Source organism: Paroedura picta, chromosome 1 (genome assembly GCF_049243985.1).
Source record: "Paroedura picta isolate Pp20150507F chromosome 1, Ppicta_v3.0, whole genome shotgun sequence".
Lineage (NCBI taxonomy): Eukaryota > Metazoa > Chordata > Lepidosauria > Squamata > Gekkonidae > Paroedura > Paroedura picta.
In genome coordinates this window covers 203,068,889-203,084,789 of record NC_135369.1, presented here as the reverse complement: position 1 = coordinate 203,084,789, position 15,901 = coordinate 203,068,889, and the positions used below count along the sequence as shown (strand labels likewise).

The 15,901-nt window shown below is 49.4% G+C and overlaps 1 protein-coding gene across 4 annotated transcripts in view; it reads left to right on the top strand.

Moving 5' to 3' along the window:
- Positions 1-15,155: 15,155 nt before the first annotated feature.
- The window catches only part of CD2AP (CD2 associated protein), a 101,563-nt gene continuing 100,817 nt past the window's right edge, over positions 15,156-15,901 (top strand). The window contains exon 1 of one of the 4 annotated variants that reach the window (XM_077317442.1): positions 15,156-15,386. In XM_077317442.1, the coding sequence (XP_077173557.1) occupies positions 15,383-15,386 (4 nt within the window). In that variant the 5' untranslated portion in view covers positions 15,156-15,382. The remainder of the gene's footprint in view (positions 15,387-15,901) is intronic. The other 3 variants (XM_077317480.1, XM_077317471.1, XM_077317511.1) reach the window with 3 other exon arrangements.

Genomic DNA, 15,901 nt, shown 5'->3' with positions numbered 1-15,901 from the left:
CAACCCTGACTGCTCTTTAGAAGGCCAGATCCTGAAGATGAAACTCAAATACTTTGGCCACCTCATGAGAAGGAAGGACTCCCTGGAGAAGAGCCTAATGCTGGGAGCGAACGAGGGCAAAAGAAGAAGGGGACGACAGAGAATGAGGTGGCTGGATAGAGTCACTGAAGCAGTGGGTGCAAACTTAAATGGACTCCGGGGAATGGTAGAGGACAGGAAGGCCTGGAGGATCATTGTTCATGGGGTGGTGATGGGCAGGACACAACTTCGCACCTAACAACAACAATAAATATAAACTAAATAAATCTGTTCCACATAATATATTTCTGGTAAAGCCTTGAAGGAGGAGCATGTCTCATGGCTTAAGTGCCACTCAGCACTTAACACCCACTCAGGGCAGCTGTCCCGCCCCTGAGTGCCTCCTCCTCCAACGGCTTGCCTGTCTGTCCAGCGGCCAGCTAATCGCCTTCCATCCCTCACCCCTGACCACCCCCTCCTCCTTCCACTTTCCGCGGAGGCTTGGAGGCTGCAGATCCCTGCTTCATGAGAGCTGCCCCTGCTCAAGGCTACTATAGATATAGTAAAATTATACAGAATATATGAAATAAAAAGTTCTTCGTTCTTGTTTATTCTTGTATAGGATCCAACCAGAACGGTATCTAGATATGTCCCGTTTTCAAATAGTAATCTTCTTCAATGGTTGTCCTTACTTTTGAATGTTAATGTTATGAATGTCCAAATTGTGAAATTCAACCTCTATTGAATAATATATATATATATCGGCCTTTGGCTCTTCAATATGGGGATGCTAGTAATACCAACTGCTCCCCTAAAATGCAGATGGGATTATAAGGAATATAGATAGAAGGGCTGGATGAGGTTAGCATATATACCAAGATAAGAAATCAATATCCCTGTCCTTGAGGATATAATCCATTATATCCTCTTTTGTCCATTCTGTGCGGAACCTAGGGCTAAATTTCTAGACAAATGGTTTACATATATTAACAACCAAACAGTTATTGATCAAATGGTTAAGCTTTTGATTGATATGGAGACTTTAATTACTTACAGTGTATCAAGCCTTGCTTTAGCCGCAAAAAGGATAAGGATCAAATTAGCTGAGCGGAAACAAGATACTAATTAAGTTCCATGTATAATGTGCTTTTTTGATAACTCATGGCCTTTTCCTCTTTTTATGATGAATGCAGGTATGAATTTGCTGGTTGTCCCAGGCCCCCGGGATATTTGCCTGGCCCCAGCCTGGTGGAATGAGCTCCCAGAAGAGCTAAGGGCCCTGAGGGATCTTGCTAGGTTCCACAGGGCCTGGCATTTGGTTGAGGCCAGGAGTTGTGACTGGAGTTGTGACTCTGTGGATCCCACCCTACTTTATTTGTACGATCCAGCCCCTGCATTAATAGGGTCGTCTTTTCAGGCCCTTGGCTGGAACAGCTGTTGGCTCATGAAGAGGTTTTAGGGATTATTATGCTGCCACCTACTTTCCCTTTTCTATTTGATTGTTTTGTTTAAGGGGTTTTAATGGGTTTTTAGACTGTCATTTTTATTGGTTTTATATTGTACACTGCCATGAGACAGCTCGTCGTGAGTGGTGGCATAAACATCTAAAACTAACTAAATAAATAATATTTTATTTGTATGGAGATAATTCTATTTTAAATGTATGTGTGTGTGTGTATATATATATATACACACACACACAAACACACACACACATACATACATGGGTGTGATTGTTACAATAAGGGGTTTTAATGGGTTTTTAGACTGTCATTTTTATTGGTTTTATATTGTACACTGCCATGAGACAGCTCGTCGTGAGTGGTGGCATAAAAACCTAAAACTAACTAAATAAATAAATAATATTTTATTTGTATGGAGATAATTCTATTTTAAATATGTGTGTGTGTGTATATATATATATATATATATATATATATACACATACACACACACACACATACATACATATATGGGTGTGATTGTTACAATAATACTTGTTTTGAATGGAAAGTTGCAATGGCCTATGGACTCATGCAAAAAACTTTTGGCTAACTGAGCAGGGGGAAAGGTGCCTACTAGGCATGGGTGCGCAGGATTCATTTTTTCAGATTTGGCTGGAATCCACTCAGACCAAATCTGAATCACCCGAACCACCCTTCACTAACTCAGATTTGGCCGAATTGATTTGACCGAACCCAGTAGGCTGAATTTCCCCCCTGCACTTGCTTCTGTCTTCCCCTCCCCCGGCCTTTCCAGGCCGTGTAGAGCAAGGGTAGTTAAACTGCAGCCTTTCAGATGTCCATAGACTACAATTCCCATGGGGACTATAGTCCATGGACATCTGGAGGGCCTTAGTTTGACTACCCCTGGTATAGAATATCTGTGCTGCCTGAGAAAGCAGTAGGAAGCATTTAAAGGGCGCACCAAGCAGCTAATGTGTCATGATCAGCTGTTTGGTGGGCTCTTTAAATGCCTCCCCCCAGCATCTCTGGCAGTGGAGAGCATCAAGCAGCTGGTCATGAAACATCACCTGCTTGGTCTGCTCTCTTCCCTCCCCTGACTCTTCCTTTAAACCGGTCTAATCACCAAATCATGATTCAACCACTGTTGATTTAACCCATTTAAAGTGATTTGCCTCAGGTTTGAAAAGCACCCAGATCTGCATTGATTTGGGTACTTTTTGGCTTATCCAAATCAAATCACCCATCCCTGGTGCCTACATTTTGCTAGGTGTTTATCCACAGAGAACAGTTCCAGCAAACCAATTTTCTTTGCTGCTTTTTGAGGTTAGAGTAGAAGTACAGTGGCACCTAGTGGCTAATTTAATATAAGGGAGCAAAACAAAATTCTATTTTACGGTGTGATGTTCTTTAGCAAACAAAAATGTATCAACAGAAAAAAAGAAGAGCTGGATTTTGTACCCCATTTTGTTTTTTTTAATAGGCTTGTGATCTCCTTCCTTCTCCCCACAATAAACACCTTGTGGATAGGGCTGATAAGAGCTCTGAGAGAACCATGACTGGCCCAAGGTCACCCAACAGGTTTCCTGTGGTGAAGGAATGGGGAATCAAACCCAGCTCTCCAGATCAGAATCTACCACTCTTCGCACCACACTGGCTCTCAAGCTTTTAATGTTCTGCTTTTACGAGTCTCTAAGCAGTTTACAATCACCTTCCCTTCCCCTCCCCACAACAGGCACCCTGTGAGGAAGGTGGAGCTGCGGAAGCACTGACTGAAACTGGCCCAAGGTCACCCACCTGGCTGCATGTGCAGGAGTGGGGAATCACACCTGGCTCTCCAGATTAAAGGCCACCACCCTTTCAACACTACACCAGGTTATAAGAAGTTGGTGAAAAGTCTAGCCACAAGTAAACTTGGATTAAAATAGATGCTTGCAAGAATAACCTATGCCTGCCTTCCAAGCTGGTTGGTCTCCCAAAACAGACTTCTTGAAATCTGTGGAATATGCCTGGCCAAGAAAGCTAACTGGGCAGGGGAATATTTGGGGCCATTCCGCACAACCTGCAATGTAGCTATATCTGCGCGCTATTGAAAAGCACTGCAATCAATAGCGGCAGGTCTCAGTAACGCGCACAGCCGTTTCTGTTGAAAAAAAGGCTCTCCCAATAGCGCTGTTCTCGTAATGCACAAGTTTCCAGTCTCACCAAAATCGCAACAAAGGAGGCGATATATTTCCGTGCTTCCTCCCGCCCCTGGCCATCAATCAAACAGAACAGCCAACTGTTGTGTTCGTGCTTCCCTTTAAAATCTGTTTTTTAAAAACCCCCAAACAACCATAGCAATGCATATTTGTTCATTCGATGTACCAGAAAGACCTTTTTCATTTGCATAGGAGCTGGCACTTAATATTTTACACGCTCTTAAAGTTAACCCCCCCCAGTGCAATTTCTGGCCGAAATTACAGGCAGTGTCGAACAGGGTGCTGTATTGTGCTCAGAAACTTTACAGACAATTGTTTGTGGAGGGATTTCAGCAAAAGAAGCATCACTTATTCGTTGCTTTTGCCGGTTTAAGGGGAAAAAATGGCGATCGTGACGCTGGAAGCTCGGGTGCGAGAGATTAGGGAGGGACATGCTTGCTACTGCTATATTGAGAACGCACATGTCTTTTCCGGATGTGTTGCAGGTTGTTCTCAAGAGTCTAGCGCTACAAAGAAGCGATTTTTGCGGGAGTGTTGCAGGAGTGCTGCAGATTGTGTACGATGTTGTGCAGAACGTTAAAAAAATAGCGTTACACAAGGGTAAGACTTCAGCAATATTAACGCTGTGCGGAATGGCCCTTGGAAGCCACGGCTTTTATCATTTGTTCCTAATTAGAGGCTTCTGAGTAACTTCCCAGTGCACTGGAACAAACAGGGATGATTATTTAATGCGGCTGCCTTTCCGTTTCATCTTTATGGCTGCTGTGAAACCACCAGAGCTCAACATTATGGGCAGACTGCAAAGAAATGGCTCCAGCAGGATGAAGAGTATTTGCTGAGGTGCCGTAAAACTGCTAATAGATCCACCTATAAATAACTTATAGTTGGGGGGGGGGAACGCCAGTTTGGAAGAAGAAGGTTGTTAAGTGCCGCAGACGGTGAAATGGAAGTCAAATCATCCAGTTGGACTCCCAAAGTAGAAATCTGGCCCTTTGAGAATGTTTCTGCAGGATCCGGGGTGGACCCAGGGTCACCCGCTCTGAGTTGGGAAATACCTGGCGACTTTTAGGGTGGAGCTGGGAGTGGGTGGGATTTGGGGTGGGGAGGGACTTCAGTGGAGTCTATGTTACCGAATCCTCCCTCTAGTAGCCATTTTCTCCTGGGGAATTGATATCTTCAGTCCGGAGATGAGCTGTAATTTCAGGGGATTCCTTAGGTCCCACCGGAAGGATGGCATCCCTACATACAGCCCACCCTACAATACAACCCTTTTCTCCAGGAGAACTGATCTCTTTAGCCTGGAGATGAGCTAAAATTGATTTGTTAAAATTCCACTTTCCAAAAGATATCTTAAAAGCCAAATAGACGTAGGTATCGGAGAGCCATAGAGCAGTGGTCCCCAACCCCCGATCCAGGGACCGGGACCGGTCCCTAGATCAGTTGATACCAGGCTGCCGCTCCTCCTCGTCCTCCTCCCCGGCTGCTGCCTCGGGGGCTGCCCCTGCCACTTTGCCGCCAGCTCACCTTTGGTGCTCTCCGGCAGCCGCCATGGCTGGGGCTCCCCCTCGGCATGGAACTGCACAGCTGCTGCTGGCAGCGCCCCCCAGCAGGCGGCGGGAAGTCAGGGACGGCAGCAGGAAAGCAAGTGAAGAAGGGGCTCAGGCGGTGGTGACCTCCCTCGGCAAAAGACTCCCCCCCCCCAGCCCCAGTAAAATTGTCAAGCGTTGACCGGTCCCCGGTGATAAAAAAGTTGGGGACCACTGCCATAGAGCATCCTTCACTGTTGCAAGAAGTGAGAGTTCCAGCCTGACCTTTCTCTCTCTTCATAGCCTGCCCCCCTGCCCCAAGTGACCAACTCCCTCTGTGTTGCTCTTAACAGACACACAATTCAGATATTCCACATGGGAGGGAAGCAAGATGGCACCCAGATAGAAGAAGAAGAAGAAGAAGAAGAAGAAGAAGAAGAAGAAGAGTTGGTTCTTATGGATTTTCTCTACGCGAAGGAGTATCAAAGCAGCTTACATTCTGCTTCCCTTTCCTCTCCCCACAACAGACACCCTGTTTGATTGCAGTTTTTATAGATGTATTATTTATATGGGTCAGTTGACTGAATAAACATGCAACATACATACATACACCCTGTGAGGGAGGTAAAGCAGAGAGAGCCCTGATATTACTGAAGAAAAGTTGGTTCTTATATGCCACTTTTCTCTACCCGAAGGAGTCTCAAAGTGGCTTACAATTGCCTTCTCTTCCTCTCCCCACTGCTTAGAGACACCTAAGGCCTGCTGGGTGACTGTGGACCATTCCCAGTTCTCTCAGAGCTCTCATCCCCGCTTCCCGCACAGAGTGTATGTTATGGGGAGAGGAAGGGAAGGCGATTTGAACCTGCTTAGAGACACCTGAGGCCTGCTGGGTGACTGTGGACCTTTCCCAATTCTCTCAGAGCACTAAGTCCCACTTCCCTCACAGGGTGACTGTTATGGGGAGAGGAAGGCAATTTTAAACTGCTTAGAGACACCTGCTTGGTGACTGTGGGCCATTCCCAGTTCTCTCAGAGCTCTCAGCCCCACTTCTCTCACAGAGTGTCTGTTATGGGGTGAGGAAGGGAAGGTGATTTTAAACTGCTTAGAGACACCTGAGGCCTGCTGGGTGACTGTGGGTCATTTCCAGTTCTCTCAGACCTTTCACAGCCCAACATCCATCACCGGTTGTCTATTTCTATTTTGGATAGATGAAGGGCAAAGGTGTTTGTAAACCGTTTTGTGACTCCTTTTGGTAGTAAACAGCAGGGTACTCTCTCTAAGCAAACAATAGTTCTCTCTAAGCAACCAATAGTTATAATGGGGAATGTTGGAAAGGCCTGGATATAATGCGTCATTTTATCATATATGGTAGACTTGTCATAAAACAAGGAAATATTGGATTATGATTCATGATGAGATGCAAAAGATATTGAAAATTAAAATTGTATTAGATCTAAAATGTATGTGATTAAGTATGGTACCAAATAATATCAGCTTCTTAAGTGTGTGCAAGATATTATATATGCATCAAGGTGGAAAAAAGAAACTCCATCAGATCAAATATGTGGCAATGACATAACTTACATATCTCCTGAACAGACTAACACAAAACCTCAGAAGAAAATGGTGTCCAATTTTCAACTATTCTGACCAGTAAAAAATGAGAGGGAAAGAAATGATTGATTTATGAAGTAAATTTATACTTTGGAAAACATGTCGAATGTAGTATGTGATATGTGATGTGATATCATGATGATGTAATAAGTCTCCCCCCTTCTTTCTTCTTGAAAGTTGTCTTTCTCTTTGGTATTGTAAAACAGCAATTTAACACTTTCAAGAAATAGCAGTTCTTGCTTATTCAGTGTATTATCTATAAATAAAACTTGTATATATTTTTTTTAATTGAGTGGTCTAGGAGTGCATTTCTAGAAAGGCAACAGGGAGGGTAGGAAATTCTACAGATTGAGCAAGTAACGTCATATATGGAACAGGCCTATGGGTTTCGACACTGTGTCTTGTACGTATGGTGTGATGTATTGCATTGTTTGTTCTGTTGGTTTTGAATGTTAGTAATCCATGAACCACACTGGTTTTGAATGTTAGTAATCCATTGTTCACAGGATCTCTCGCACCATTTTCTTTGTTCCATTGTTTATTTTAATCCTGCAATTCTCTGCAAGTACAGCAGGTAGGTATGTCTGGCAAAACTCCTTTTCTGCGGCCGTGGCAGGCCATTGTTCGTGAGTCCTGACAATGCTTGCATCCTGGCACCTTGGTCAGTGAAGTACAGGGGGTTCGTCTGGTGCATGGAGCCTTCAGCTGATGCAGCAGTTCTCAATCTGGGGGTCAATCGACCCTTTCCCCAGGGGTTGCCTTCCTAATGGCTCTGCACCTGCGTGTGGGAGCCAGCTAGCACACTGCCAGCACCGGTGCCCCTCCCTGGTGCTGGCCTCCTCGGGCTTCCGTAATCTCCAGCTCTGGAGCACACAACCCTATAACCCCCAAAGGGGGTCGTGGTATCAGATATGTTGAGAACCACTGAGCTGATGGAAACGGTTCTCCCAAATGTCTTCAACCAGCTAAAACCTCCTTGGCTGGAGAAAGGCACACTGGGTGGAGAAGAGGAGTAGAATACAAGCCAATATTGTCACAGTGTTATAATTTAGCTCAGAGGCCCACAATGTAGGGCACCGTGGCTCCCACACATACCAAGTGCTTTTAGCAGGTAGGTAGGGCCAGGTGAGACTTTTGCCCAGCAAGGTTTCTGATTGGGTACTGGAGACTGGATTGGCTCTGACAACTTTTAGAAGTGTTGTTTCAGCAGCAGCTGAAAGACCTTCACTGGATAGGGATGCCAAGTCCCTTGGAGCTACTAGCGGGTGAGAGGGAGGGCACTTCTCAGGAGTGGGGAGGAATGCCAGAAATTGACACAACATACCTACGTCACCTGGAAGTGACATAAGCATATCAGGGGAGGTGACACTGGCTTTTGGGCAAAAACACTTTGGTAGACTATTACTCTGTGACTGAAGGTACGCTTTGGCAGCCATTTTGTGGTCAACTCCACCTCTTGAAGCAGCCATTTTGTGTCTGTCTGTGTCCATCGTACAGTGTCAGAATTTCAAAGGTGCTTGCGGGCTCAAGTACACTGAGGGGCTCTGACCTTCTTTATAGGCCAACTTTTGCACTGAGATTCAAAGCGGATGAGAAAGTATAGAAGGTAAATGCAGCATAGGGCAGCAGTCCCCAGTCTTTTCCATAAGCTGACCCAGAAGTGTCGAGTGTGTGCATTTGAGGGCATGCATGTATGTTTAACTGAGGGGTTAGCAGAAAAGGATGTCTATTCGCGTGTGAGTACACGTGTCTGGGGGTTAGACAGAAAGGTGGAGTGTTTGTGCTGGGAAATTCCTGGAGCTTTGGGTGCTGAGCTTGGGCATGGAAGGGCTTGAGGAGGGAGCTCAATGATACCACAGAGCCTACACTCCAAAGCAGCCTGCTGGGTGACTGCGGGCCATTCCCAGTTCTCTCAGAGCTCTAAGTCCCACTTCCCTAACACCGTGTCTACTATGGGGAGGAGAAGGGAAGGCGATTTTAAACTGCTTAGAGACACCTGAGGCCTGCTGGGTGACTGTTGGCAATATCCAGTTGTCTCAGACATCTCACAGCCCCACATCTGACAGGTTATCTAATTGGGTAGATGAAGGGCAAAGGTGTTTGCAAAGAGCCTCTTGTGGCGCAGAGAGGTAAAGCAGCCCACATGCTGTTTGAAGCTCTGCCCATGAGGCTGGGAGTTCAAGGTTGACTCAGCCTTCCATCCTTCCCAGGTCGGTAAAATGAGTACCCAGCTTGCTGCTGGGGGGTAAATGGTAATGACTGGGGAAGGCACTGGCAAACCACCCCGTATTGAGTCTGCCATGAAAACGCTAGAGGGCGTCACCCCAAGGGTCAGACATGACCCGGTGCTTGCACAGGGGATAACTTTACTTTTACCTTATATCAAAACATTATATCAAAAGTAAAAAGAAAATGGGGACAGAAGGAGTAGTAGGGCCACAAAACTGGGAGGAATTGGTTGCCATGTAATCTCCCCCTAAGAATAGTCTCCAGTCTGATTTTCCCTTCACATATCTGAAGACATGGCTCCGGAAAGCTCATCTGTAACCACTATGCCACAATTCCCAAAGTTCAGTCCACACTCAACGAACATTCCAAACCACAGGTTCTTGACACCCATCTCTCCACACCCACACATTCATTTGCCACCACACCACCACAACCTCCCACACAACACACACAATCAACCCCATGCCTTTATAGACTATACAACCCCTCCCCTTCCTCTTCCCAATGCCAACAGAACAGCTTTATCAATGCTGTGGGGAGCCCAAGGTTACCCAGCTGGCTGCATGTGGAGGAGGAGCTGCATGTGGAGGAGGAGCAAGGAATCAAACCGACTTGCCAGATTAGAAGTCCACACTCCTAATCACTATACCAGATTTGCTAATCTGATTGCTCCAGATTACAGAAGGTAAACAGGGTCATCCCTGGTTCACACTTGGATGGGAAACCCCCAAGGAAGCTTTGGGTCAGCAATGGTAATCCAACTCTGAAACTCTCGTGCCTTGCAAACCCTATAGCAGCCTTTTGTAACCCTTTGACCGTGGAGCAATCCCTGAAATATGCTTCAGGCTTTAAGTAACCTCGGAAGTGATGTCAGCTGGCCATATCTCCCTGCCATGGCTCCGGACGTCACATGTTTACAGTGTGCATGGCATCACTCACACAATGCTTGTTAAACTGCAACCACAAAGATGGCAACCAGGACGGACACAGGGAACAGCCCGAGGTTTGCCAGGACTTACCGCTGGTGGGGGACGGATTGAGGAGCAGCCGCGGACCTACAAGACCAGCAGACAGCAGGCAGGCAGCCCGGGAGTTGTTCCCAGCCACTGGAGAACCGCGTCCATCCCAAGCGGCGGGAGAATGCTCTGCGGCTGGTTAAATGCTGCAGGGTGCGTCCCCTTTATCTTCTCCTTTTCCCCTGCCGCCCCTGGGCTTGCTCATTCTGGGAAAACGCAGCAGAGCCCCTGCCTTTGGGTCCAAACTCCCTTCAGACTACTAAGCAGGCCCATGTGGCACAAGACGCTGCTCTTTTCTAGCTGTGGACTTGGGAAGTTACCGGTGGTTCTGCTTGGAGAGGGGAGAGACGTCCCCAAGGAGTGCTTCTCTGTTGGAGTTGATCGGGAGGAGAAAATGGGAGGCTGTCTGGCGCCACCTCCTGGCCAATGGACGAACTTTTCCGATTTAAGATCTAACATTTACAATTATAGAGGAAGGGAAAGAGATGTTGTTTTGTTTTGTTTTTTCTTTTCTACTAGTTAGCTAACCAGGGAGGCGAGGGGCTAGAGGAGGGCTGCTATATATTGGCAGGTTCCTGGGTGTAACGCCACCTGGTTGTTTTTTAGCTGTTAGGTGGGGTGGGTAAGAGGACGGGTTTTTTGGGGTTGGGTGGGTTCTGGGAGGGTTGGGTAGTTAGTCGGCTAGTTAGTAGCTAGTTAGTGGTTGGTTAGATTTAGGTTATTGATCTGCTCTAGGTTAACGACAGAACAGGGCCATATGGCTGGGAGTGAGGCTGCTGGGAGAGAAGTCCTGTCCGGGACTAGGATTCTGGTACTTCTGGACCAAGGCAAGCATAGTGGTGGGAGGAGATTCAATACTAGGGGGGCTGCGACATATGTAGGTCTGAGAAGGCCCCGGCCGTGGAATTTCCACGGCCGATGGCCTGGTCAATACAAGCGCTGCCCTTCAAATCTCCGTCCCATTCCCAGGTTTGCAGGAGAGAGGGCTAAGGTGGATACTGTGTAACACCAGGTCTATTAACAAGTCCTCTACCTTGCGGGATTACTTTGTAAGGCATGAGATAGTCGCCTTGAAAGATCTGGCACCACGTACCAGATCGGTCCTGCATCAGCCCCGGCTCCAAGGGAGTGGAAGGGGAGAAATGGCAATCCTGGTTAGACAGTCTTTCTCCTTCAGGGTTCTCCCTGCACCATCGATCCCGAGGACAGAGTGTATTGGTCTAGGGTGGGAATCGGTCGAGAATGTGGCTATTTGGTTGGTGTAAAAGGTAAAGGTAAAGGTATCCCCTGTGCAAGCACCGAGTCATGTCTGACCCTTGGGGTGACGCCCTCTAGCGTTTTCATGGCAGACTCAATACGGGGTGGTTTGCCAGTGCCTTCCCCAGTCATTACCGTTTACCCCCCAGCAAGCTGGGTACTCATTTTACTGACCTCGGAAGGATGGAAGGCTGAGTCAACCTTGAGCCGGCTGCTGGGATTGAACTCCCAACCTCATGGGCAAAGCTTTCAGGCGGCTGCCTTACCACTCTGCGCCACAAGAGGCTCTTGGTTGGTGTACCGATCACCTATTGCCCTTCCAGATTCCCTGCTGGGCCTGCTGGAGGCGGTGGCTGCTTAGACGCTGCAGTAACCAAAACATTTGGTCTTGGGGGACTTCCAACCTCCACGCAGATGTGCTGTCTTCAGGACTTTGCCTGGACCTAGTGTCAGCCATGGAGACAATAGGGTTCTCGCAATTTGCTGCCGGTCCCACCCATCAGGCTGATCACACCCTTGATTTGATCTTTTGCGCAGGTGTACTGGTACTTCTGGTGGCATTCCATGGTCAGACCACCACGTCCTGTGGAGTGCCTCAGGGGGCGATACTCTCCCCCATGCTTTTTAACATCTATATGCGCCCTCTAGCCCAGCTGGTCTGGGGCTATGGGCTGGGTTGCCTCCAGTATGTGGACGACACCCAGTTCTACTTCCTAACGGACAGCCAGCCGGATTCCCCGCCCCCCCAATACATTTGCCAGATGTTTGGAAGCAGTGGCTGGATGGCTCAGAGTGGCCTGAAATTCAACCCCTCCAAGACGGAGTTCCTGTGGCTGGGTAGACGGGGGCAGGAACAGGAAGCACGTCTCCCATGCCTAGATGGTGTGCATTTAACACCAACACCGGTTGCCAGGAATTTGGGTGTGACCTTTGATCCTTTCCATGGAGGCTCAGGTCACTAAAGTAGCCCAGTTGGCATTTTTCCACCTTTGCCAAGTTCAGCTACTAGTACCCTACCTGTCTTTGAAACACTTGGCCAGTGATCCAAGCTATGGTCACTTCCAGACTAGACTACTGTAACTCGCTCTACGTGGGCCTGCCCTTGACTTTGATCTGGACAGCTTGTACAAAACGTTGCTGCCAGGGCCCTCACTAGAACACCTTGGAAGGCCCATATTCAGCCGGTGTTTTGCCATCTGCACTGGTTACCAGTCTGTTTCCGGGTAAATTCAAGGTTTTGGTATTAACCTTTAAGAACCATATACAGCTTGGATCCTACTTACCTGTGGGACTGCTTGGCTGCTTATACCCCCCCCCCCCCACAGGGCCCTTCGCTCTGCGAGTACAAATTCACTGGTTGTCCCCTGAGATTCTTCACTTGGCCTCGATTCGGGCCAGGACCTTTTCAGTCCTGGCCCCAACCTGGTGGAATGAGGTCCTGGGAGAGCTAAGGGCCCTGCTGGATATGTAAGCTTTCCGCAGGGCCTGCAAGACAGAGTTCTTCCGCCAGGTACATGGTTGAAGCCAGGGCAGAACCCTGGCATTCCAACTAGGCTCCCTACCCATGGTTTAGTAGATCTGCACCCACTTGCCAGTGGAAGACTTGGCCTCCAGCTGAACAAGGTGGGAGGGGACCGATTGATTAGAAGCTGTCGCCGCTTGTTGCATATTGTAAAGTGGGGGGTGGGGGGTTGTGGGGTTTTACTGGCTTTTAATGTCTTATTATGTGAACTGCAGCAGGTTCTTAGGAAAAGCGGCAGTATATAAATCAAAATAATAAATAAGAAGTTAAGTTTCTTTTTTGTGTATAGTGAGCAAAACAAGGAAGCATTCATCTCAGCTGTCATAAAGGCCACCATGCAAAACAGCAGTCCTTCTCAGGAGACATGATCTGTGTGATTTGGAGATCACTTGTCACTTTGAGAGATCTCCAGGCACCACCAGGAAGTTGGCAATCCTAGCATGACCTTAGAATATATTTTCCCAGAGTCTAAAATGTCTACCAGAGCAAGGGGAAACCCGGGAAGAATAGAATCCTGACCTCCTCCCTGGTCCCTTCTCCCTTCCTCACTTCCTCCTCCCTCCCCCCTAGACACCTTCCTTCCTCCCCCCTCCTAACCTTTGCGGCAGTGCTGGCTCTGTGCCGCTTCGTGACTGCCCAGGCCTCCTTGGTGGCCTGGCCTCTTCCTGCAATGGCCTGCACTGCCCTGCCCCAGCCTGCCATGCCTTCCCGGCTTCTTTTGGTACACTCCCTGGGGAGGTACTACAGTCACTTCTATTTCAGGGGGCGCAGCAAAAGAGGTGTTCCACATCAAAAACAAAACCTGAACTGCCCAAAGGGCTAAGCTTGGGTGAGTCCATCATAGCAAAATAAAGTTGCCAATTCTGGGTTGCGAAATACCTCGAGATTTTGGAGTTGGAGACTGAAGAGGGCAGGGATCTTGGCATGGGACAATGCTGCACTGTCCATCTTCTACAGTGGACACTTTTCCCGGGGGGGGGGGACGGGACTATTCTCTATCACCTGAATATCAGTTATATTCGCAGATCTCCAGCCACTAACTGGAGGTTGGCAAGCCTACAGCAAATAAATCAAATAAATCAATAATACATAAATAAAATGGGGGAACCAAATGACACTTTCAAGATTAAGAATATCCCACCTTCCCAAGCAGCCCTTTTCTCCAGGGGAACTTTGGTATTCCACCCTCCAAAGCAACCCTTTTTCTCCAGAACTGATCTGTGTCATCTGGAGATCAGCAGCCATCCCAGGTGATCTGCAGCCACCACCTGGACACTCGAGCACAGTGGCTCTAAAGAGAACAGTATCTCCAAAAGTGCACACACAAAAAGTTGATAAGGGTACAATTAAGCACCCATAAGCAGTTAACACAGTGGTTCTCAACCTTGGGGTTGGGACCCCTTTGGAGGATCGAACAACCCTTTCACAGGGGTCATGGCAGAGCAAGCAGCTTGGCCAGGGGGGGCACCATCCACACAACAGCCGTGCGCGGTAGATCGAGATTAGAGCGTCCTTCTGTGGTGGAGCAGCGGAGAAGAGCGAGATCAGTATGGTGGGACAAGAGGCTGAACTGAACTGAGAAACCCTGGGGGAAAAAAACAATTTATATACCGTCATGAACAATGGATCTTCACGCCATGGGTCAGTTTCGGTTTAATTTCTGTGAAAGAACCCTTGCCTAATTTTATGGTTGGGGGTCTCCACAACAGGAGGAACTGTATTCTAGGCGCGCGGCATTAGGAAGGTGGAGAACCACTGAGTTAACATATACATTTATATATGTGAAAAGCATCAACAGGTGTAGTCCCCCCCAATCACACACACACACACAGAGTCAAAGCCGAAATCCAACTGGTGCAGTCCACCAGATCTTTAGGGCCACTGTGAAGCAGCTCCCTTTCTCTGACCGCGGGCCCCCTCCATTATTCTTGGGCAGGGGGTAGTCAAGCTGCGGCCCTCCAGGTGTCCATGGACTACAATTCCCAGGAGCCCCTGCCAGCGAACGCTGGCAGGGGCTCCTGGGAATTGTAGTCCATGGACACCTGGAGGGCCGCAGCTTGACTACCCCTGTTCTTGGGCATCCCTAGCAAGTCCCAGATTCGAATCCTGACCCGTCGGCCAGAAATGGCGGGCGGGCGGGAGGCGCCTTCCCGACCGGCCTGTGGGACCCTCGAAGGCCCCCTCCGCGAGTCAGGCAAGGAGGCGTCCCCGGGCCCAGCCGCCCAAGAGGGGCGCGCGCCGAGGCGGTCTCGCGGGATTTGGCAGGCCGCGGCCTCGCCTCTCCTCTCCTCTCCTCAGCGGGCGGAGAGTCCGAGAGAGAGGGCGGGCGGGCGGGCAGGCGCCGGCGGGGCGGAGAGTTGAGGCGAGGGCGACGCCGCCGCCCCTTGGAAGCGGCCGCCGGAGGGCTCCCGCCTCCCTCCCTCCCTCCCTCCCTCCCTCCGCCCGCCCCGGCCGCCATTCCCGCCCCGCCGATGGAGGAGCCGGCCTGAGTTGGCGGCGGGAGGGCGGAGAAGCCAGGCGCGGCAGCTGGCCCAGCATGGGTAAGGGGGCGCGCACGGAGGGCGGCGGTCACCCTCGCTCAGGGTCCGCGGGGCCTTTCCCCTCGGAGAGGCGGCGCGGAGGGCTTCGGGTGGCTGGGTCGGCGGGCGCCTTCGGGACCCCGAGCCCGGGCTGAGCTCTCGTGGGCACGAGCGGAAACCCGGGACTGAACTCTGGCCCGGACCGCTTTCCTCCCCCCCTCCGACTTGTCCCGGGCAGGTCTACTCGGGAGGAGAGCCCGCCTGCAGGGACGGAGACCCGTTTGCCAGGTCACGCTGGGGAGGAATGCAGCCAACTTTTGCTGCCCCGAGGGGTGTGTGTGTGTGTGTGTGGGATGGATGGTGGGGGGGCGGCTTGGTCAGCCCCCAACTGCAGGTCTCCTCGGAAGTAACTCCCACTGTCCTGATGGATTTGCCATGTCGGAGCACAGAGGAATGCAGCCCCCCTGCTCTTGCCCTGGGTGGGGGGGGGGGATCCGTCATCCTGATTCTGCGACCTGATTCTGAGACATCTCCAC